Here is a 24681-nt window from a genome sequence, read left to right as displayed (position 1 = left end):
ATTGGTAAGGGATTTAATATGTGATATAGCAGCAACTTTTCAAAGAATTTGCATGATTTTTTTTTCTGATGTTTTCTTCTCCACAGAAAAGATTATTCAGGAGAATACACAATCTTTCTGATCCCCTGCACAGTACAACCCACTCAACCTTGGATTGACCCCAGGGATAAGCCACTGGCCTGTACTGCACATGCTGCTGAAAAGTATGAGCTTATTATGATTCCATTATACAAAAACTACACTTTTTCAACTTTAACACAAAATGTCCGAAATCCAGTTTTTCTACTTTTTTCTGTCATGGAAAATTACATTTTGCTGTTTTGTCATTAAACATACATAGAATTAGGGATGTATGCTGTAACCGTTCTGAGGGGTTCAGATTACTCAATGGGTTACAGTAACAAAACTAGAGATAAATTTGCAGCTTTCTTCACACTGTACTTTTTCCTGACTCATACTCACTGTATCATCTGTAATATGCCAATGATAAAAAGAATTTTAATAATAGGGCGGCACAGTGGCGCAGTGGTTCGCACCGCAGCCTCACAGCTCCAGCGACCCGGGTTCAATTCCGGGTACTGCCTGTGTGGAGTTTGCAAGTTCTCCCTGTGTCTGCGTGGGTTTTCTCCGGGTGCTCCGGTTTCCTCCCACAGCCAAAAGACTTGCAGGTTGATAGGTAAATTGGCCATTATAAATTGCCCTAGTATAGGTAGGTGGTAGGGGAATATAGGGACAGGTGAGGATGTGGTAGGAATATGGGATTAGTGTAGGATTAGTATAAATGGGTGGTTAATTGTCGGCACAGACTCGGTGGGCCGAAGGGCCTGTTTCAGTGCTGTATCTCTAAAATCTAAAAAAATAAAAATCTAATAGGATTTAAAACTGCAGGAGACTATTGTGTTGTCACCACTGCCGTATATTATGTTGTCACATATTACAGGAGAGAAAGGAAAATCACCAGTATAACTTGCATTATCTGAAGAAGGGAGAAACCTACTTGACCTTGCCCTCACCAATCTACCTGCCGCAGATACATCTATCCATGATAGTATTGGTAGGAGTGACCACTGCACAGTCCTTGTGGAGATGAAGTCCCGTCTTCACGCTGAGGATACCGTCCATCATGTTGTGTGGCACTACCACTGTGCTAAATTGGTTGGATTCAGAACACATCTAGCAGCCCAAAATTGGGCATCCATGTGGTGCTGTGGGCCAGCAGCAGCATTGTATTTAACCACAATTCTTATGGCCCAGCATATATCTCACTCTACCATTACAATCAAGCCAGGGGATCAACCCTGGTTCAATGAGGACTGTAGGAGAGCAGGCCAGGAGCAGCACCAGGAGTACCTAAAAACAAGGTGCCAACCTGGTGAAGCTACAACATAGGACTTTGTGCATGTTAAAAGGCGGAAGAAGCATGCGATTGACAAGGCAAAGTGATCCCACAAACAACAGATCAGATAAAAGCTCTGTAGTCCTGCCATGTCCATCATGACAGGTGTCATAGAGTCATAATGTGGCAGAAGAAGGCCATTCGGCCCATTGAGTCCATTCCAGGTCTCTGCAGAGCAATCCAATCAGTCCCATTCCCCGGCTGTATCCCCATAGCCCTGTATGTTTATTTCCCTCAAGCCCATCCAATTTCTTTTTGAAATCATTCATCATCATGCACAGTGGCGCAGTGGTTAGCACCGCAGCCTCACAGCTCCAGCGACCCGGGTTCAATTCTGGGTACTGCCTGTGTGGAGTTTGCAAGTTCTCCCTGTGTCTGCGTGGGTTTCCTCCGGGTGCTCCGGTTTCCTCCCACAAGCCAAAAGACTTGCAGGTTGGTAGGTAAATTGGCCATTATAAATTGCCACTAGTATAGGTAGGTGGTAGGGAAATATAGGGACAGGTGGGGATGTTTGGTAGGAATATGGGATTAGTGTAGGATTAGTATAAATGGGTGGTTGATGGTCGGCACAGACTCGGTGGGCCGAAGGGCCTGTTTCAGTGCTGTATCTCTAAACTAAACTATCTCTGCTTTCACACCCTCATAGGCAGCAAGTTCCAGTCATTACCACTTGCTGCGTAAAAAAAGTTCTTCCTCACATCCCCCCTGCATCTCTTGCCCAAAACTTTAAATCTGTGTCCCCTAGTCCTTGTGCCATCAGCTAATGGGAACAGCTTTTCTTTGTTTACCCTATTCAAACCTGTCAGAATCTTGTACACCTGTATCAAATCTTCCCTGCTCCAAGGAGAACAACCCCAGCTTTTCCAACCTAACTTTGTTGCTAAAACCCCTCATCACTGGAACCATTCTAGCACCAACTCAAGGACCTCACATCCTTCCTAAAGTGTGGTGACCAGAACTGGACATAATACTCTAGTTGTGGCCTAACCAGAGCTTTATAAACATTCAGCATAACCTCCCAGCTTTGGTACACAATACCTCTATTTATGAAGCCCAAGATCCCAAATGCTTTGTTAACTAGTCTCTAAATATGTCCTGCCACCTTTAAAGATCTATGTACATGAACCCCTAGGTCCCTCTATCCTTGTACACTCTTTAGAATTGTACCATTTAGTCCATATGGCCTGTCCCTATCCCTTTTGCCAAAATGCATTACCTCACATTAAATTCCATCTGCCACTTTTCTACCCATTCTGCTAGCCTACCTATGCCCTGTTCCAGTTGATTGCTATCATCCTCCCTGTCTGCCCACCTCCAAGTTTGGTATCATCAGCAAATTTTGAAATGTTACTCTGTATTCCAATATCCAAGTCATTCATGTATATCAAAAAAAGGCAGTGGTCCTAGCACTGAACCTTGGGGAACACCGCTGTCTAGCATCCTCCAGTATGAAAAACAACCATTTACCACGACTCGCTGTTTTCTGTCCTTAGGCCTAGTTTTTATAAAAGCTGACACTAACCCTCCTGTTCCATGGGACTCAATTTTGGTAACCAGGCTTTTATGTGGTACTTTTTCAAACGCTTTCTTGAAATCCATATAGACAACATCTGTTGCTTTCCCTTCATCAATCTTCTCTGTTACTTCATCAAACAAAATCAATTAGATTAGTCAAGCACAATCTACCTTTTACAAATCCATCTGGCTCTCCCTAATTAATTCAAACCTTTCAAAGTGCCTGTTGATTTTTTTCTCTGACTATTGTTTCCAAAACCGCACCCACCACTGATGTTAATCTAACTGGCCTGTAGTTGCTAGGACTGTCCTTAAACCCTTTCTTGAATAAGGGTGTCACATTTGCCACTGTCCAATCCTCTGGCACCTCCCCCATATCTAGGGAAGATTATGGTAAGCCCTTCCACTATCTCCACTTCCACCTCCTTTAGCAACCCCTCGGGTGCAAAACATCCGGACCAGGCGACTTATCCACTCTAAGCAGAGCCAACCTTTCTAGTATGTCCTACCTAACTATTTTCACCTCATCCATTACCTCTACCATCTCCGCTCCTACCTATATTTTATCAGCATCCTCTTCCTTAGTAAACACTCATACAAAGTATTCATTATATATTCTAGCCTTGTCCTGCATCTTTAAGCATATATCACCCTCTTTGTCCCTTATAGGTGCCACCCCATCTCTTACATGCCAGTAGATTTTTGGGTTCCCTTTTACGTTAACTGCCATTCTATTCTCATATTCTCTCTTTTCCAATTGTGTTTTCCTCTTCACTTCCCCTCTCAACTTATTGTATTTGGCCTGGTTCTCACTTGAAGAATTCACCTGGCATGCATCATACATCCTCTTTTTTTGTTTCAGTATACTCTCTATCTCCCTTTTCATCCACGTGGCCCTGGCTTTGGTTCCCTTACCTTTCGCCCTTGGTGGAATGTACCTAGCCTGTACCTGAAACATCTGCCCTTTAAAGATCACCCATTACTCTGTTATAGTTTTTCCTGTCCATCTTTGGTTCCATTTTACCCTAACTAGATCCCCTCTCATCCCATTGAAGTTATCCCTCTTCCAATTTAGAAATCTACTTTAGATTGTTCCTTGCTCTTCTCCATTGCAAATCTAAACCTTTTGATATAATGATCACTCTTACCCGAGTGTTCCCCTACAAACACTTGGTCCACTTGGCCCACCTCATTTCCCAGCACCTGATCCAGCAATGCCTCCTTCCTAGTTGGACCAAGAAGATACTGATCAAGGCAGCTCTCCTAAACACATTTAAGAAATTCTTCCCCCTCCTTTCCCTTTACTCTAACATTATCCCAATTGAATTTTGGGTAATTAATGTCCTCCAATATCACCACCCTATAGTTCCTTCACATCTCTGTCATTTCCCTGCAGATTTGCTCCTCAATCTCTCTCTCACTATTTGGAAACCTTTAGAATACCCCCAGTAGCGTGATCATCTCCTTTTTGCTTCTCAGCTCTAACTAAATGGATTCTGCCTTTTGCTCCCTCAAGGACATCCTCTCTTTCCAACACAACATTGTCTTTCCTAATCAGTACTACCACCCCACCTCCCTTTTTCTCCTTCCCTATCTTTTCTGAACATTTTGAATCCTTGAACATTAAGCGTCCAGTCCTTACCATTTTTAAGCCACGTTTCCATTATTGCCACTACATCATATTCCCACACAGCTATTTGTGGCTGTAGTTCAACAGTCTTATTCAGCACACTTTGTGCATTTACATACATGCATTGTAAACCTGTCTTTGTATTCCTCGTAGTCCTTCCTAGTCTGCTGCTATCTAATATGGTATTACTTCCTTCTCTAGTTCTAACCAATACTCTCACTCCTTTATGCACCTTATTCCTCTTTTCTACATCTATATGCTGGTGCCCATCCCCCTGCCAATTTAGTTTTAACTCTTCCCCAGCCACACGAGTGAACCTACTGTCATGAAGACCCCCACCTGCCAAGAATGAGGCATATTCATCTTGTCATATGAACATCAGTTTTAAACTGTTGCTGGAGTGAAGAGATGACTTATTTGAAAAGACCAGCAGTGGCTGGAAGAACAGTTGCATACTAAGAGACAGTGCTTGGAGAGACAAAAGAATTGCTCACTGATTCAATTAACGGAGATTGGGCTGGGCAATGGTGATCCACATCTTGTCGGGGTGGGAGACAGCCCTACACTCCCCACCGAGAGTTTTGGAATCCACAGAAGACGCAGGAGAGTTTGTTGAAAAAAACTTAGTCACATGACTAACCTGCTGGCCAACTTGGAGGTTTGAATTCTGCTAACAGGACAGTTTGAATTCAGACTGCAGTTTGCAACTGAAGCTGGAAAAAGAAAGCCTCTCTCTTGGTTGGCTCTCTCGCTTTCTCACAAACCTCCGGACCCACTGAAGTCGTGTAATCCTCAAGAGAGAAAAGACTCGTACGTCGAAACAAGTTAAGCATGCACTGGGCCCCAACGAATATCAAGACTTACCAGCAACCAGAGACTCAACATCAAACTCAAAGGACAGTAATTAGAAACGCATCTATTGCCTCAAACTTTTCTCCTTTATTCTTTTCTACTTTTTCTGTCTCTATCTGTGTGTGTGTATCTATCGTGTATGCATGCTAGAGTGGTTGAGTCGCGTATTCGTAGCCATTACCTGAATTTAAGAGTTTAGGATTAATAAACTTCCATCTTTCTTGTTTAAATCTAAGAAAATCTGTCTAATTGATTTCTTTGCCTTACAATTGGAAACCGGTGAAGAAAGATTCACTGGGGGGAATTAAAACACTGTGTTTTTAAAAATTAAACCCTGTTACGGATAGACCAAGCAAAGGCTGAGAGGGAACCCCTAGTAATTTTGGATTTTTTTCAATTATATCTGTCTTTATTTAAAAAATTAATATTCTTTTGATAGAGTTAATTTTTCATTGTGGAAGATCATGGTGGGAGACTATCTCACCTGGTCATAACACTGCCCATGAGGACATTGGTCCTAGTCCTGTTGAGGTGCAACCCATCCCTGCTGAAGGGATGCCTCCTGCCCCAGAACTGGTCCCAATGCCGCAAGAATCTGAGACCCTGCATCCTGCACCATGCCTCAAGCCATGATCCTCCCTATCTTCCTAGTTCTACTGTCACTAGCGTGCGGCACTGGGAGTAATCCAGAGATTACAACCTTCAAGGTCCTACTTTTTATCTTCCTTCCTCGGTCCTGAAAATCTGACCATAGGACCTCAATACCTGCCCTCTTTATGCTGTTGGTGCCGAATTGTACCACAACCTCTGTCTCACTCCCTTCCCCCTGCAGAATATTTTGCACCCCCTCCGTGATGTCATTTACTCTGGCACCAGGGAGGCAACACACCATGCGGTGTATCATGATGACAGTTACAGAAATGCCTGATACCTAACTATGGAATCTCCTATGACAGGTGCTTTGCTACTTTTTGCTGTTCCCTCCTGTGCAATCCCTTGCCCATTGGTGCCAGGCTCTGGACTGCCCTCCTTCAAGGTGTCATCACTTTCAGCAGTCTCCAAAGCTGAGTACTGGTTTGAGAGTGGCACACACCTCGAAGACTCCTGCACTTCCTGTCTCTTCCTACTCTTCCAGATGACTACCCATCTACTATCCTGTAGTCTCACTACCTGTGGGGTGACCACCTCCTGGAAAGTACAATCCAGGAAACTCTCCTGCTCCCTGAAGCTGCAGGCACCAGGGAGGCAACACACCATGCGGTGTGTCATGATGACAGTTACAGAAATGCCTGATACCTAACTATGGAATCTCCTATAACAGGTGCATTGCTACTCTTTGCTGTTCCCTCCTGTGTAAACCCTTGCCCATTGGTGCCAGGGTCTGCAGCTGTCCCTCAAGCTCAGAAATCCTTTGCATGAGCTCAAGCATTTGGAGACACTTCATACACGTGTGGTTCCCCCAGTCCTGTGGTTCCCACATGGCGCAGGAATTGCAAGCAACAGGTCTCTGCTGCCCATCCATGATCTAAGAGAAATATTTCTCTTCCCTCTTTAACAATCTAGTTGGTACCTTGTATAAACTATTAATTTTAATTAAAATGCCTCTAGATCTGTTCTGTGCTAATACTGTTATTAATTCAGTTACTGTTATACTTACCCCAATTGGAATTCTAACTGCAAGTTTAATACTGTATTTTATAGTTTCCCAGTGTCAGTTTACCCTAGACTAGAGAGAGAAAAAAAAACAACCAATCACTTACCTGCTATCCTCTCATGTCTCTCCTTGCTTTTTCTGGAAAATGCCATGGAATGTCCACTCTTTCCCCACTTTGATCTATCAGCCATCACTGTCTCCCGCTCCCTCATTCGGACCACTCCTTGTTTTGTAAAAGATCTGAACAGCACCTCTTCCCTCACTGCGCTGAATTCCCTCACTGACCAAATTCCCCAAGTTACGTACTGTATCACAGCACTACTCCGTCAAACTGGACTTAATGCTGGTGGTGGACAATTAAAAAACTATGGAGAGGATGCTCCAGAAACATCCCAATCCTGAATGATGGGGGAGCACAGCATGTCAGTTTCAAAGACAAGGCTGAAGCATTTGCAACCATCTTCAGTCAGAAGTGCCAAGTGGATGATCCATCTTGGACTCCTCCTGTGGGTCCCACCATCGCAAAAGCCAGTCTTCAACCAATTTGCTTCACTCCACGTGTTATCAAAAAACGGCTGAAGGCTCTGGATACAACAAAGGCGAATGGACCTGACAACATCGTAGCTGTGGTACTGAAAACTTGTGCTCCAGAACTAGCCGCACCCCTAGCCAAGTTGTACCAGTAGAACTACAACACTGGTATCTACCCAACAATGTGAAAAGTTTCCCAGGTATGTCCTGTCCACAAAAAGCAGGACAAATCCAATCTGGCCAATTATCGCCCCATTTGTCTACTCTCAATCATCAGCCAAGTAATGGAAGATGTCAGTGACAGTGCTGTCAAGCAGCACTTACTCAGTAATACCATTTTTTTTCATTCTTTCCTGGGATGTGTGTGTCACTGGCTGGGCCAGCATTTGTTGCCCATCCCTAATTACCCTTCAGAACGTGGTGGTGAGCTGCCTTCTTGAACTGCTGCAGTCCATGTGGGGTAGGTACACCCACAGTGCTGTTAGGAAAGGAGTCCCAGACCTCATTTCAGCCTTGGTCCAAACATGGACAAAAGAACTGAATTCCAGAGGTGAGGTGAGAATGACTGCCCTTAACATCGAGGCAGCATTTGACTGAGTGCAGTATCAAGGAACCCCAGCAAAATTGAAGTCAGTGGGAATCAGGGGAAAATTCTCCACTGATTGGAGTCATACCTAGCAGAAAGAAAAATGGTTGTGGTTGTTGGAGGTCAATCATCTCAGCCCCAGGACATCACTGTAGGAGTTCCTCAGCAGCTTCATCAATGGCGTTCCCTCCATCATAAGGTCAGAAATCAGAAATGGGGATGTTCGCTGATGATTGCAGAGTGTTCAGTACTATTTGCAACTCCTCAGATACTGAAGCAATCGTGCCCACATTGGGCACCTGGACAACTTTCAGGCTTAGGCTGACAAGTGGCAAGTAACATTTGCGCCACACAAGTGCCAGGCAATGATGATCTCCAACAAGAGAGAATCTAGCCATCTCCCCTTGACATTTAATGGCATTACCGTCGCTGAATCGCCCACTATCAACATCCTGGGAGCTCACCATTGATGCAAAACTTAACTGAACTGGCCATATAACAACTGTGGCTGCAAGAGCAGGTCAGAGTCTGGGAATTCTGCAGCGAATAACTTACCTCCTGACTCCCCAAGACCTGTCCACCATCTACAAGGCACAAGTCAGGAGTGTGATGGAATACTCTCCACTTGTCTGGATGGGTGCAGCTGCAACAACACTGAAGGCGCTCAACACCATCCAGGACAAAGCAACCCGCTTGATCAGCACCCCATCTATAAACATTCACTCCCTCCACTATCAGGCAAAGGCAGCAGATGCCTGGCAATACCACCACCTGCAAGTTCCTCTCCGAGTCACACACCATCCTGACTTAGAACTATATTGCTGTTCCTTCACTGTCAAAATCCTGGAATCCCCTTCCTAACAGCACTAAGAGTGTACCTACCCCACATGGACTGCAGCAGTTCATGAAGGTGGTTCACCGCCATCTTCTCAAGGGCAATTAAGGATGGGCAATAAATGCTGGCCCGGCCAGCAACGCTGACATCTCATGAATGAATTTTTAAAAAAGGGTCCTCAGCATCTATACAATTGGGTATATTTCAGGATCCAGCAATATTACTCATTGTACTTCCCATACAAGTTGAACCCTACCTAGTTTAAAAGTCCAGATTTGAGTTTTGTAAAGCTAGCTCATAGAAACATAGAAAATAGGAGCAGGAATAGGCCATTCGGCCCTTCGAGCCTGCTCCGCCATTCATTATGATCATGGCTGATCATCCAACTCAGTAGCCTGTTCCCGCTTTCGCCCCATACCTTTTGATTCCTTTAGATCCAAGATCTTTCTCTAATTCCTTCTTGAAAACATACAATGTTTTGGCCTCAACTGCTTTCTGTTGTAGCAAATTCCACAGGCTCACCACTATCTGGGTGAAGAAATTTCTCCTCATCTCAGTCCTGAAAGGTTTACCCCATATCCTTAGACTATGACCCCTGGTGGGGTTACATTAGTGGGGTTACATTAGCTACCCTCCAATCTGTAGGAACTGTTCCAGAGTCTGTAGAATCATGGAAGATGACCATCAATGCATCCACTATTTCTAGGGCCAGTTCCTTAAGTACTCTGGGATGCATACCATCAGGCCCTGGGGATTTATCGGCCTTCAATCCCATCAATTTCCCCAACACCATTTCTCTACTAATACTGATTTCTTTCAGTTCCTCTCTCTCACTAAGCCCTGTGTTCCCCAACATTTCTAGTATGATATATTGTGTCCTCCTTTGTGAAGACAGAACCAAAGTATGCATTTAGTTGGTCAGCCACTTCTTTATTCCCCATAATAAATTCCCCTGTTTCTGACTGTAAGGGACCTACATTTGTCTTCACCAATCTTTTTCTCTTCACATACCTATAGAAACTTTTACCGTCAGTTTTTATGTTCCCCGCAAGCTTACTCTCATACTCTTATTTTCCCCTTCTTAATCAATCCCTTGGTCCTCCTTTGCTGAATTTGAAACTGCTCCAAATCCTCAGGTCTGTTGTTTTTCCTGGCAAATTTATATACCTCGTCCTTGGATCTAATGCTATCTCTAATTTCCCTTGTAAGCCATGGTTTGGCTACCTTTCCCGTTTTACTTTTGCGCCAGACAGGAATAAACAGTTGTTGCAGTTCATCCATGCACTCTTTAAATGTTTGCCATTGCCTATCCACCATCATCCCTTTAAGTAACGTTTCCCGATCCGTCATGGCCTAAAAAGCCTGGATTTATCATTGATCGGAAAAAAATAACCTAAGTAAATTGTATTTACCAAATGGCCAGAAAAAATAAAGTATTTGGCTTTATTTGTTTAAGTTATTATTGACACATTGCTTGGTGTCTTATGGTGTCTTATACCTATTGGTCCTGAATTTGCTAGCTATTTCTGGCGAGGTGGAGGCTTAGAGCAGTCTGCCAGCAATTGTATGGGTGACTACTTGGACGGGACCTGTTTCTACCATGTTTCTGCCCAGTAAAGGCTGTTTGTAGTTTCCATCCCAGTTTGGAGTTTACCATGTGTATATTTGCCAATGCTACTCAGTGCAGAGTTGATGTCCTACCCATTGGTATCAGACAGAATCAGGGTTGGCAAGTCTCCTGGGCTTCATCCTCTAGGGGCCTGGACAGATCATCTCTTCTGGCCCTACACCTGAAATACCCACCTGGAGTTAAAATTGACCCTTAATTGTCCTTAAGCCATTATCGCCCAGCATTATTTCGAGACCAAAATGTGTATATGAATCTAGCATAATATGTCTAATACCAGTGTAATAAGCAGTGTGAAAACTTGTAATATTGTTTCCAGTTCTGAAGAAATTTGTCTTTGTAGCTGTGGTCGCTGCTAACTTTTATAGTAGAGAACATCCTACATAACTGTTTAGTAAATGTCTTCTAAGATTGTGTCAGTACATTGACATTGTTCTCTTTCTGTCAAGGTTCCTTGTCCCTATAGCCTTTCAACAGACAAATCGTCCAGTTCCAGTTGTCTACTCTCTCAACACAGAGTTTCATCTTTGCAATAATGAGAAGGTTTTTATGATGGATCCATCTGAAACGGAGATGTCCTTAGCTGAAATGGATTATAAAGGAGCCTTCTCTATGGGTATACAGCTTTTTAAAGTCATTATGTAATATAGTCTAGCCTTTTTGAAGTAGATTTATTACAAACCTCTCATTTCCAACTGTTTGTGGTGGCCCCGGTTGAAGCAACAACTGCTTGCCCCACAAGTAGCATTTGTTGTCTAATACATATACTTAATAATACTCACCCTAGACTCTTCGACAGGGGTGGAAGTGGGATGTTGGCTTTGTGTGATAGTGTAAAATGTGTGAAAGCAAATCGGGTGCCCATTTTACATCTCTCCTGATCTTTGTTTCCATTCGGATTTGCTATCACCTGTTTCAGACAAGGTCACAATTACCCTTCCCACCTCCCTGTGTGAAAAATGCAGTGTGTTATAAATTTATTTCATAATATTTCATCTAATACTTTATTTTCATGGACAATGTCTTCAAGTTGATCTGTTAATACACTGTCATCGTCTCACCATCCTATTTTCAGTTGGCCATCTACAAATAATTACAGTGGTGCAATTCTCATTTTTAATTTTATTAAACCCCAGGTGGGTAAATGTAATTTTGATGATATTGGGACAGGTGTATAATAGGTGGCTGATCCAATCTTGCCCCTTTTACACTACAGGTCCTGTTTCCACAAAGTCAACAAGGGTTTTACATGAATGCTGGGAGCTGAATTCATACAGTAACTAAAGTCACAGCTGCCCTTTTACTACAGGGTAGTGCACACTAATGTTGCAGTGGATACGCTCATAATGTTCTCAGTAACCTTAGAATAAAATTTGCCATAAACATCATCTATATCTTGACAGCTGCCTTTGTGAACGTACCTTTTCTGAATGTTTTTCTCCTTTCTAATTGGTTATTTTCTCCTTGTATGATAAAAATATGAAAGGCTCGCATTTCATGACCTCAGGAGGACCCAAAAAACTTTACAGCTGACTATATTTTGTTGGAATGTAGCCAATGTTGTAATGTTCGAAATGCAGCAGCAGGTTTGCACACATTAAGCTCCCATAATAACAAGATAATTTGTTTTTTGGTGTTGGTTGAGGAATAAATATTGGCCGGAGCACCTTCCCTGCCGTTCTTTGAAATAGTGCCAAAGGATCTTTTATGTCCAGCTAAGAGGGCAGACGGGGCCTCTATTTAACATTTCATCTGAAAGACAGCACTTCCGATAGTGGTGCGCTCCCTCAGTACTGCACTGATGTATCAGCCTGGATTACGTGCTCGAGAAAATGGAGTGGGTCTTAACCCGTGACCTTCTGAGTCAGGGGTGAAAGGCTATACACTGAACTACAGTTGAAACCAATCATGTTTGCAAAACATTTTTCCACTAACATTCCAGTAAAAATTTCTGTACAATTACATTCCAACAAAATATAATTCTTCAACATACAGTTGTCATGATATTCATTCACCCCACTATAAGCTCCAAAAAGTGAAATATATTACAAAAGAAATATACAGTTAAAAAAATCACAAACTTACTGATAAACTTACCCCCAAAAACAGCCTTCCAGCTCTAATAATTATCTTCCCTTCCCAAAGAACAACAACATACATATTTGAATATGAGTTGCCTGGATTCCAAGTCCATACAGAATTAGTATTAAATTTATCCATCAGCAGCTCCACCATTATACCACACGCCCCTCCCCCACCAACCTTCCCATCCAGGACTAGAATTCCCTTGGAGTTATTTTGGCTTTCCAGATTCCTGGAAGCCACGATGTACTTGTTCCTCCCTGAGAAAGGAGAGAATGTGGCCACGAAATTCAGATCCGTAGCACCGTTGGAGACTATGGAAGCCAAAGGCCCTCCAAATGGAGCCCACTGCACCTTCAGTCTCTTCCAGCATAGCCCAGGTAAGGGTCCTTCTCAGCATCTCCTGCAGAAACCTCTGAACTGGTGGTGTCATGATGTCCCTCAGCCCTACCAACTGGTTTGATACTCTGTTTGTGAACATGGACCAAGCAGGTCCATTCAACGTATTCGCTTGTCACTCACCAAAGAATGTGTGCTGCTGCAAGAGGGGCCCAGCACTAGCCTTGTTCAAAAGGCCAAGCACTCAACATGCAGGTCATTTAGGTAAGGTAATTTGGAATAACTTATGCTAAAGCAAAGTTTCCAGAAGTACAAGAGTGTTTTTGGAGGTTTTGTGGTGGGTTCCTGGATGTAGCAGCGAGTGTCGCTGCATCCTCACAGGGAGGACAGAGGATTTGGGGACCTGTCATACAAAGGCTGCAACAGGTGTGAGGTCTACAGTTCCAGTCCCTCTAGGTCAGCAGCCCAATAGGGAGACAGAGTAGAGGCTGCGGAGAAGGCATGGTGCTCCCTGCCTAGTTAGAACTGGACTCCTCCGTGCTCCTTGACAGTGACAGGAGCCTGTCTGTCAGGGCAGCCAATATACCCAGCAACTTGATATGCATCCTCAGCAGCATTCTCCTGTATGCCACCCCATCAAGGTCCTCATCTGAGCTCCCTGTAGTGGAACTCATCTGCGACCTCAAGACTCTATGAACATCAACACTTACAAGTTTCACACCTTTTAAAAAATATTCTGCTTTTCTATTCGCACGACCAAAACGTCACTTTATTTTTATTCATTCATGGGATGTGGGCGACGCTGGCCAGGCCAGCATTTATTGCCCATCCCTAATTGCCCTTGAGAAGGTGGTGGTGAGCCGCCTTCTTGAACCGTTGCAGTCCATTTGGGGTATGTATACCCACAGTGCTGTTAGGAAGGGAGTTCCAGGATTTTGACCCAGCGACAGTGAAGGAACGGTGATATAGTTCCAAGTCAGGATGGTGTGTGACTTGGAGGGGAACTTGCAGGTGGTGATGTTCCCATGTATTTGCTGCCCTTGTCCTTCTAGTTGGCAGAGGTCGCGGGTTTGGAAGGTGCTGTCTAAGGAGCCTTGGTGCATTGCTGCAGTGCATCTTGTAGATGGTACACACTGCTGCCACTGTGCGTCGGTGGTGGAGGGAGTGAATGTTTGTAGATGGGGTGCCAATCAAGCAGGCTGCTTTGTTCTGGATGATGTCGAGCTTCTTGAGTGTTTCCCTACATTATATTCCATCTACCATCTTGTTGGCCACTCATTTAACCTGTCTATATCTCTTTGCAGCCTCTCTGTGTCCTCCCCACAGCTTACCTTTCCACCTACCTTTGTATCATCAGCAAACTTCGATACATTACTCTTTGTCTCTTCATCTGTCATTAATATAGATTGTAAATAGCTAAGGCCCCAGCATTGATCCTTGCGGCACTCCACTATTCACTGCTTGCCAATTTGAAAATGCACTGTTTATGCCCACTCTTTTCTTCCTGTCCATTAACCAATCCTCTGTCCATGCTAATATATTACCCCCAACTCCATGAACCCTTATCTTATTTTGTCTATCAAATGCCTTTTGGAAATCCAGGTATACTACATCTCCTGGTTCCCCCTTTATCTACCCTACTAGTTACATCCTCAAAAAACTCTATTAAGTCAAATAGGATTTCCCTTTAGTAAAACCATGTTGACTTGTTCTAATCATACTGTGCTGTTCTAAGCGCATTGTTAAGACTTCCGTAATAATAATTTCCAGCATTTTCCCAACGACTTATGTTAGAGCTAACTGGCCTGTAGTTCACTTTTTTCTCTCTTCCTCCTTTCTTGAAAAGCAGTGTAACATTTACCAACAGACCCAGAACAAACTGCAACAGATATCCAAGAGAGGGGTCAATCATTCAATTCAATTATAAGCATCCAGTGGCTTTTCTTTAAATATTGATTTGATTGGCTATTGTGTTTGAGCTTTGGAGATGCATACTTAAAATTTCTTTATTGGAAGATTGGGGTAGTTCCTCCCACCACCATTCCCATCCCCATCAGTGTTTGGGTGGTCAGGATGTGGAGCTAACTGGTGGTCCAATTGTCTCAACGAGACACTCTGTCTGCTTTCAAAGCCAGGCCTCAGGAATATATGGCTGGTGGACTGTGGGCAGAAAACATACAAATTAAGAGCAGGAGTATGCCACTCGGCCCCTCAAGCCTGCTCCGCCATTCAATAAGTTCATGGCTGAACTGATTACTCCACATTACCACCTACCCCCAATAACCTTTCACCCCCCTTGCTTATCAAGAATCTATGCCTTAAACATATTCAAAGACTCTGCTTCCACCGACTTTTGAGGAAGAGAGTTCCAAAGACTCATGATGCTCTGAAGAAAGAATTTCTTCTCATCTGTGTCTTAAATGGGCGACCCCTTATTTTTAAACAGTGACCCCTGGTTCTAGATTTTCCCACAAGGGGAAACATCCTTTCCATATCCACTCTGTCAAGACCCCTCAGGATCTTGTATGTTTCAATCAAAACAAACGCACTGGTTCCAGGTCCCCACAATAGTATGACCTGGTCAGCATTCAGAACAGGAGAAAGGTAGGTCCTGAGGCACTGGTGGGATGGATGGGATCTGTTCTTATGGGAAGGAAGGAACCAATACAGCAGAGGCTCAGGTTATTTTTGTGGAGTCTGAAGGAACTCTGCTGCTCCTCGCTTTCCCATAAACATGAATTAAAACTTACAAAGGGTTCCTCTTTGGCCTGGATACCTGCCGAAAGTTCTACGTACATAAAAGGACCCTTATTTGCAAAGTAAAAAACCCACCACCGTAGCCACCTTTGATATATGGTGTCCACTCACCATTTGCAGGTATGGGGTAGAAAATCACTCAACGCCATTGGTGCTGCTATTGCCCCATTTATGCCAGACAAGAGGCTTCAAAATCTCCCTCATATCATAGCCTATCACCAGCAGCCATTACAGAAAGCTTGATAGACAAAAACTACTATTTGGACTTTCAACAGTGAACCACCATAGAATGTTAATGTTCAGGGACATTTGTGCCAGGTCCAGATTACATTGAAGTTCAGTGCAGGAGAGGTGACTGTTGTTTTCTATCTTCCAAAGAGGGATAGTTAAACCTGTAAGTAGTTTGAACCTATAATGTGTCACTGCTACTGTTCACTTAACACGAATATTCTACTGCCTTCAAAATCAAGGAAGATTATGTCGACCGTATGATACAATCAGGATGCTGAAATACAGTGACAAGGGGGGTGTTCTGTTTGACCACTGGGTCTCTGCAAGTTGCCTAGTTATTTGACCAGTAAAGGCACATACTAGTTCTTGGGGAGTGAGGGCTATGTTGCTGGTCTGAGATCCTGTATCAGAGCAAATGGTAAATGTGTTTTAACAGGCATCTCAGTATATTTTCTAGAATGAAGTTGGTATCCAGCCTACTTGTGCCTTAAGTAATAAGGAATGAGATGAATTTACTAATAGTCATTCATAGCAGTTTGCTTTATTAAACCTTATAAATTAGGGATTGAAATTACTCCCCGTATCAGATGAGCAACAGTAGCATACAGAAATGAGTTTGCAATGTTGTGTGTTTATTCTTTTTTCTATATCTCATTTTTGCACAATTTCTCAAATTTGGAGGTTGCTCAGTTTCACATTTCCTGCCTTGCCTGGGGCATCTGGATTCTCTGAACTGTTGGCTAATCCATAACCATCATCACTGCCCACCATCAGGGCATGGGATTCAATTCTGGACAGCTACTGTATCCTTTCCTTGGAAAGAATACCTTATATCCAGCATGGCTTTCCATCCAACAGCCGAGCTGAGAACTAACAAGCTTTCTGTAATTTAAAGTAATCAGCAATCCTGGCTCTCAATCTCTTTGCTGTAAGTTTTTGACCACTAGAGCTGTTTGGAACTCTCCACAGCTTTTCTTAAGACTCCAAAAGGAAGCATGCAGACTTTGAGATACATTTTTGACTACAAAAAATACAAATCACCACAGTTTTATTTTTAGAAGTCAACCAATTCACTGAAGTCTTTCATTATTTTTTCTTCTTCTGACTCCCAACATAGCAGAATTTGAGGAGCATCTCTGAACCATACTATTTAAAAGTTCTGCTTAAGATTACACAACATTGCCCATAATTAAAGCTCTTTGCTTTAGACTGCCTTGGACTGGGATTAAAAAAGAATCATTTCTCAGCCCATTTTCAGATTGTTCTCTTTAACTTTGCGCCTGACATTTTGTAATGAGACAGGTAGAAGAATAATTAGAAGAAGTAATTGTTTTCCAGAGAGAGCTATGCAATTTCAAATAATTTCTATCCCTGCAGAGATATGAACACATGGTGATCTTCGAGTTTGCTTATATATAGCAAGACATGACCAATTACCACAGGGAGATGTGTCGTAAATACATTATGGAACATTGCCCAGGAGATGATGATTCACAAACCTTCTTGTTTTTATAGGTCAGAGACTGTATGGACGTGTGCTTTGGAATCCTGAGCAGAACCTCAACTCTGCCTACAGGCTACAGTTAGAGAAGGTGTATCTCTGCACCGGGAAAGATGGTTATGTCCCTTTCTTTGATCCCACTGGAACTATTTATAATGAGGGCCCACAGTATGGCTGCATCCAGCCCAATAAACACTTGAAACATAGATTCCTCCTTTTGGTAAGTTTAAAAAATTGCTTTTCAATATTTTATGGAGGGAACTTCTCCCATTTTTAACTTTGATATATAGGTAGTCTTATAGCATGAAGTTAGCTGACAAAATATATATAAAATGATCAGCTGTAATCTATTTCCAATTATGCAGTCCTATTATGGACTGTCTCCTGAATATTACCCCTCATTTAATAATGATTATGCAGCCTATTATGTGCTTGGAAAACTACTATAGCTTGTGCAATCCTGTTCTAAGATTCTTCCTGATTACTGTCAGTGATTTGATAATGATTACCCAGTCTTATTACAGACTGTGTTTGCCTATTATAGATTGCCTCCTAAATGTTGGTTTTGGTTGAATATTAATATATTTTATTTTGCTCTTTTAAAGGATCGGAACCAACCAGAAGTAACTGACCAGTATTTTCATGATGTACCATTCAATGCTCAGTTTGCATCTGATGCACCAGAGTTCCACACAATGAGGGACGTGCCTGGAGTGGATGGTTTCACAATGAAGGTTGATGCTCTTTACAAGGTTTGTCAGTTCATTGTCATTTTAATGCATAATAATGGCAACTACATCTGTTTCATTGTAAGGTAAACATAAGTGCATTGTACTGCCCAGCTCCTTATGTATGGGACAACCCTGAAGTGGTTGTATGATCCATTTGCACAGTACTTTCTGTAGGAATACATTTCCAGCCAAAGTAAACAATGACTTGATGTAGACAATTTTCTTTAATTCAAAAATAATTAAACTTTACATTTTGTGTCAAGACAGCTATTAGCATTAATCCCTTTAACAATATATATTGATGATGTGCATGCATAGGGCGGAATCTTCCCATTTGCACAGAAACAGGCTTGAAGGCAGGACTGGGAGGAAATTCTGAAATGAGGGCGTCGGGTCAGTGGCCTGACATGTTTCCGCCTCCAGCCGATCTCACCAGAGGTGGGTCATCAAGGCAACGGCAACCCACCCAGCAGCGGCGGGTAGCCACTTTGAATAATTAAGTGCCCAATTGTGGGCGGATTGGTGATTGCACTGGAACTGGCCCCCCCCGCTGAGACCCCCGCCCAGAAGGTGCTTGGAGGTGGCTGGCTGGAGGCCCCCCTATGCTTACCACCACCCCACTCACCACCCCCTTCCTGCCCCCCACCGGAGCAGCAGGAATCAGCGGACCACAGCTGCAGCCGCAGGCCATCCTTTGGAGGTTTCTTTCCACAGGGGTGGCCTGGCAGCTTTTGCCACCATTTATTTTTTTAAAATTGAGACCTCTTCAGAGGGCACCTCAAGATGGAGGTGCCCTTGCATCCCCCCCTCCTAAAGTAACAGTGCCCACTTTGCCAGTGAGCCTGCTGCCTTCCAAGGCTGCAGGCCCTCTGATTGGGCCTTAATTGGATGACACACCTAGAGGCAGCCTCTTAATTGGCCGCCTTCGGGAAGGTCGTGCAAGCAGGCGCGTTGCCTTCAAGTGTGGGATCGGGACACAGAAATGTTCTCACCCCACGATTATTCTTGAAAGGGACAAGATTCCACCCAGAAGGTAGCGTAAAATATCCCAATATCCAAAGTTTTGCAATTTCTCTTTTCTCTTCTGTAAATGTCCCAAGTATTTCTAGCAGACAAACTCCTACTCCACCTGCCCCCACCTTGCCCACAGCCCCCTCCCCTTCCATTGTTTGCAATGTACTGGCAAAGTTATGAGGCATAAATCCAGCCTTGTGCCAAGATTGTGTTACATTTCAACACACATACTAATTTAACTACAGACTGAAGAAAACCTGTCCAGTCTGGAACTCACCAATTAATTGTGATAGTAAGAAAGATTCTGACCTGAAGAGGCCAAGGTAAGTTTCACTGTTTGAATTAGTAAACATTTCCTTATGGGAGCTGGAGTGCTCCTCCAGGTCCCACAAGGAAACCTTGTGCCTTCCCTCCCCTTCATCGAGCCAAGAGCACTTCAGGATCAGCATCCCCACCTACCCTCCACCAGCCCACCACGATCGACGATACCTGACTGTTGGAGACCCTTCCCTCGGCCATCGACCTCCATATCATTCACATTATTTGTCCATTATATGGAAATTCTACAGTGGAAAACTGCAGTTGACACAGCATCTAGGTAGGGAGCTCTGCTTTATTTACATAGTTGTTAAGGTTCAAAGCATTCTGCAAGCCAGTAGATCATTAGTGCATCTGCAATCAGTGTGACATAATTATTTCATATTACAAACGAAAGCACTGAGAGCCTGATGTTCACACACTTCTAAAGGTTAGTTCCAATAACTTACAAACACAATATTCTGCCAAATCTACTGAACCAAGTGTCTTTTTGAAAAATACAGTTTGTGACATTGCACCTGAGAGATAACATTGAATCTCCCTTGATCCAGTGCATTCCAGACTGTCTTTGTAAGTAAACTAAGAAAGTTTCTCCTAACCAAGGTTCTATTCCCCTTTACGCAGCTCTGGGTTCATTTACCTCTATATAGCTGGAGATTTAGTGGAATCTTGGACTCATGAAGTAGATCAGAGTAAAACATTTTTGATAGATCAGACAATGCACATTTACAACTTGTACCCTAATTTAACCTGCCTGCATATTTAAATATCCAAAGTCTCACCAGAACACACTGTCTTTTCCAAATAAATAATAGCAGCATGGAAAAGACTTGAACACTGATATTCTTTTTTCAAATTATTCTTGCTGGGGTGGGGAGCGGGGGCTAGGAAGAGAATTTTAATACTTGTAATTGTTCAAATATTCAGGGTGAACAACAAATTTCAATTGTGGAGGATATCACAAAGATTCTCAAATGGTGTCCACTCATGTGTACTCAATTAGGGACCATTGGAGTGTGTTCAATGAGTAGCTGAACCATACAGAAAGGAAAATTCCAGATTGGATCTCTATGATGGCTACATTTTCCTCAGTATCCTCACGTTGGGAGGGAAAGGCAGCCCATTCCTAATCCTGCTTTTGAGGAGGGCAGCATTGGGTTTGGGTGTGATGCCCCTCACAGTCAGATGGCTCACTGCCAAAGCACACACATGAATAAAGGCCACTTCGTGAGGTACCAGAGGGTAGTCAGTGCTACAGAACCCTCCTCCAGCATAGTATGGAAAAAACAATCAAGCAAATTTATTTGCTTTAAGTCACATTTATTATTATTAGCAACTTTGTTTTGGCTGCAAGTATAATATTTCAATATATAAATGTTGGTTCTTAATGAATTTAAACTTACTCAGGTCTTGCCTTCACATTTTAAAAAGCCATTGGCAAAATATCTTTCTATTGCTATAACTTTATTATTTTTTATCAGGTGGAGGCTGGCCATCAGTGGTATTTACAAGTCATCTACATTATTGGTCCAGAATCACTTTCTGGACCACGAGTTCAACGCTCGCTTAGCTATCGGCTCCCACGCCGAAAGCGAGATCTGGTGGACAAGAATGGCAAGCTGATACTTGATGACTCTTTGATTTATGACAACGAGAATGATCAGGTCAAGAATGGCACCAACATGAAGAACTTAAGGCTAGAGTCTGAAGCTATGGCTTCAACCTCACACCAAGAGGCATCAATAGGAGGTGCTGTCGCTGCTGTAATGCTGCTACTCATGTTCCTTACTGCTGCTTGCTTTTTAGCAAGAAAATGTAAACATAAGAAGTTGCCCAAGGAGATCCCAGAGGAATATCCACTGAACACAAAAGTTGAAATTTGCAACAAAACACTGAATAGGCTGGAGAAGAATGTAAATGGCAAGCACTGCACAGAGAAGAATATCAACATATTAAATAAAAATGATGATATCATTCGGGTAAAGGGTGTCAAGGTTAAGCAAGTAAACCTCAACATTAAGCTCCAAAATAACTTACAGGATGGAACAGAGGTTTGATGATTGACAAATTTTATTACAAAATTTGTAATTTTTTTTGTGACAGGGTGGGGCAAGGAAGCAGTCTTTAAAAAAATTGTTAAAAAAGGGAAAATTGTTTGAGTGGTAGTGATTGTGCAGTGTGATCCATTTTGCATTTGAGCTACCTCATTCTATGCAAGCATGTGCCACATTAATATAGTACTCATTAAACCAGGAGCATATCTGTTCGTGAGTTCTTTTGAAAACTAGATGCCTTTGGTGAGGTATCTTCTGTCTCCCCGTAATCTCTGTTAATATTTTTCTACTGGTAGCCCAATCATTGTGCATGCGTTTAGATATTCAAGATTTTTCTTTTTCTATAGCTGGGCTGAATGATTATTTGAATTATATAAACATATCTGCGAAAGATCAAGCCACTTAAAATTACACTTGAGTATTATTGCCTTGTCTCCAGCCATGCACTCATATGTGTTTCACATAGAAGTTTGTTTACTGGATGAGATGTGTAAATATCCTTTTTTAAGTGCAATTCCGATTTGGAGGCAAAGTTCATCCAGGTTAACTTGTACAACAATCAGTTTATGTGTTTCAGAAAGATTGTAGTCCTCATTGGCTTTATTTCAACTTGAGAAAATTTCTCAATTATCATTTTTATGCTTGTGGTAAATAGAACTTTGGACACGTGGAAATCAAACAGGTATTGTCAAATAGTTGGACACTGTTAGCACCCCCAGTGTAATCTCGGTTTAAGTGTTTTTTAAAAACAAATACCAATTTACTATGTACTATATTATATATTGTTGCTTTTGTATCCTATGTAGTGGAATAGTACAAGTAAACTTCAGGCTTTATGTTAAACTGTTTAATAGAGCTGCGTGACAAATTATATTTGAATTGTAATATTACTGTATCCACAAGTCCCCAGCAGACTCGGCGGTGGGAGACATTAGCACACCACTGTCTTCAATTATTCTGTCATGTATCTGTGAGAAGCAAGACACTGTCAACATTTACTTTTCAGAATGGATCAACCCACTCAGCAACCCACTTATCCACGCTGTTAACTGAGTGATCCAGTTGTGGTGCTGTAGTTTTACCTTTACATCAGTATGTTGAGCTAATGATATGAGTAAACTGACTACTACGTTACCTAACATGAGGTTTTTAACTAATAAAGAACATTCTATTTAATGTGAATGAATCCTGTCTGTATTTTTATCGTTCCTTCATACCTTTTATGCATTTTAAATGAAGCATTTTTCACCTAACATTTATGTAGCAACACGAAATAAATTGAAATGTTATTTTGACTCTGAAGCTCATTGGGCCGTCCTAAGGGCTGGAAAGGGGCCATATCATTGCAAGTTCTTTCTTTCTTTGAGGCATAGAAAGAGGCCAATTACAGGTTATATAATAGATATAAATCGGCATAGTAAGGAGAGCATGGGATAGATTTTAACTTTCACCATCAGGTGGTAACCTCAATGTTGGCGATCAACTGCTGTTATACACCCCACACAAAATTCCTTTCTATTAACTTAAATGGATGTGAGAATCATGTAGGGTGTGTAACGGGCAGTAGATCCGCAATGCTGAGTTTATGCCTGATGGTGAATGTTGAAATCTACTTAAAATATGAATGAAGCCTAATATGCAGTTCTCAAACTAAAGCTGCATTTTTTAAAGTTGCAAAAAAGGAGCGAAATGACTTCAAGAAATATTGATAGATGAAGTGAGTGGGAAAACTGTGGCAGATGAAATTTAATGTGGGAAATGCAAGGTCATCCACTTTGGACATAAGAAAGATTGATCAGATTATTTTCTAAATGGTGGGAAGCTAAGAACTGTTGAGTAGAGTAATTTCGGGGTCCAAGTACAAAAATCAATAAAATCTAATGGAAGAGAGAAATTTAAAAAAGCTAATGGAATGTTAAATTGGATAACCTCCAAACAGGCACAGTGATTAAACTGTGTCTGTTGAGTGGAATTCAGGCAGGGTGACAACTTCGGGCTGCCTGTTCATTAATGATTTCTGAGTGCAGGCAGCCCGAGCCAGGCTATTCATTGGCTCCATGCATCAACTGGGGGTTACTTCCATGCAAGATTTAAAGCTAACCTGCATCTCTTTAAAAAGGTAGATGCATTGTGGCTGCTGGAGGTGCTGACATCATTGGGAATAGGGTGCTGTACAATAAAGAATAACAGCTGACCAGGGAGAGAGTGAGGAGCAAGGTTTTCAGATGCTGCACTTTAGGTCTCGGTGGAAGAAGGAGAGATGTCCTGTTCCCTGAGTGGGGCCAGACACCCTTCAGATCCATGCTCAGAAGGCAGTGGCAAGAGATAGCTGAGGAGGTCAATACTAGGATCTGGAGTAGAGCTCCAACAGCATGGATGCCATGCAGGAGGAAGTTTAATGATTTCACACAAATGAACAAGGCCCATGAATGCATTTTCAAATACCACATGCTCCTGGGCTGGAAGCTCCCTAGGAAGCTCCCTTGCTGTTCAACTCTATCCATGGCCATCTGCTCCCATCCCTAACGTTTTCTCCCCCAATCTGCCCTCTTAAACTGTTTAAATTCCCCTGGCTCTTTAAATCAGTTCATTTTAGCCCTATCTAAAAGTTAACAGTTAGTTTAGTGTATGTTACCTGGGCCCACTGCCCTCCCCCAGCCACACCTGCTCTTTGTTTTCTCAATGAAATTGATCCGGATGAAACTGACGAGAACAGCTGCCGATACTTTAATCTCCGATCCTGCTGTCTTCACAGTCCAGAGTGTCTGCAGCCACGGCATGCGGTAAGTCCATTGAGGTGAAGAAGGAGCTGCGGGACCCGAGAGAAGTCCTGTGAAAAGGTGCCCCGAACACCCAAAACATCCACGAACGGCCCCCCCGGCCGCAACTTCAAAGCGCCCGCGGGAGATGGCTCGGAGAGCATCTGCAGCGCACTGTCGGCAATGCTGCATGCCTTTATTTAAACCACTGCAAAAAAAAACCCTTAACAAATGTAATCACCTCTAAGTCTGCCAAATGATGCTTCACC

The 24681-nt window shown here is 42.7% G+C and overlaps 1 protein-coding gene across 2 annotated transcripts in view; it reads left to right on the top strand.

Annotated features, from left to right (window-relative positions):
* fras1 (Fraser extracellular matrix complex subunit 1) overlaps positions 1–22813 on the top strand; it is a 617312-nt gene extending 594499 nt beyond the window's left edge. For both annotated transcript variants that reach the window (XM_068039139.1, XM_068039130.1), the window contains 5 exons: positions 87–203; positions 11076–11242; positions 17551–17756; positions 18142–18288; positions 21081–22813. In XM_068039139.1, the coding sequence (XP_067895240.1) occupies positions 87–203; positions 11076–11242; positions 17551–17756; positions 18142–18288; positions 21081–21656 (1213 nt within the window). In that variant the 3' untranslated portion in view covers positions 21657–22813. The remainder of the gene's footprint in view (positions 1–86; positions 204–11075; positions 11243–17550; positions 17757–18141; positions 18289–21080) is intronic.
* Positions 22814–24681: the final 1868 nt, after the last annotated feature.

This window comes from Heterodontus francisci, chromosome 1 (genome assembly GCF_036365525.1).
Source record: "Heterodontus francisci isolate sHetFra1 chromosome 1, sHetFra1.hap1, whole genome shotgun sequence".
NCBI classification, from domain to species: domain Eukaryota; kingdom Metazoa; phylum Chordata; class Chondrichthyes; order Heterodontiformes; family Heterodontidae; genus Heterodontus; species Heterodontus francisci.
Note: the sequence above shows the minus strand (reverse complement) of the source record. Positions and strands in the feature narration are given on the sequence as shown.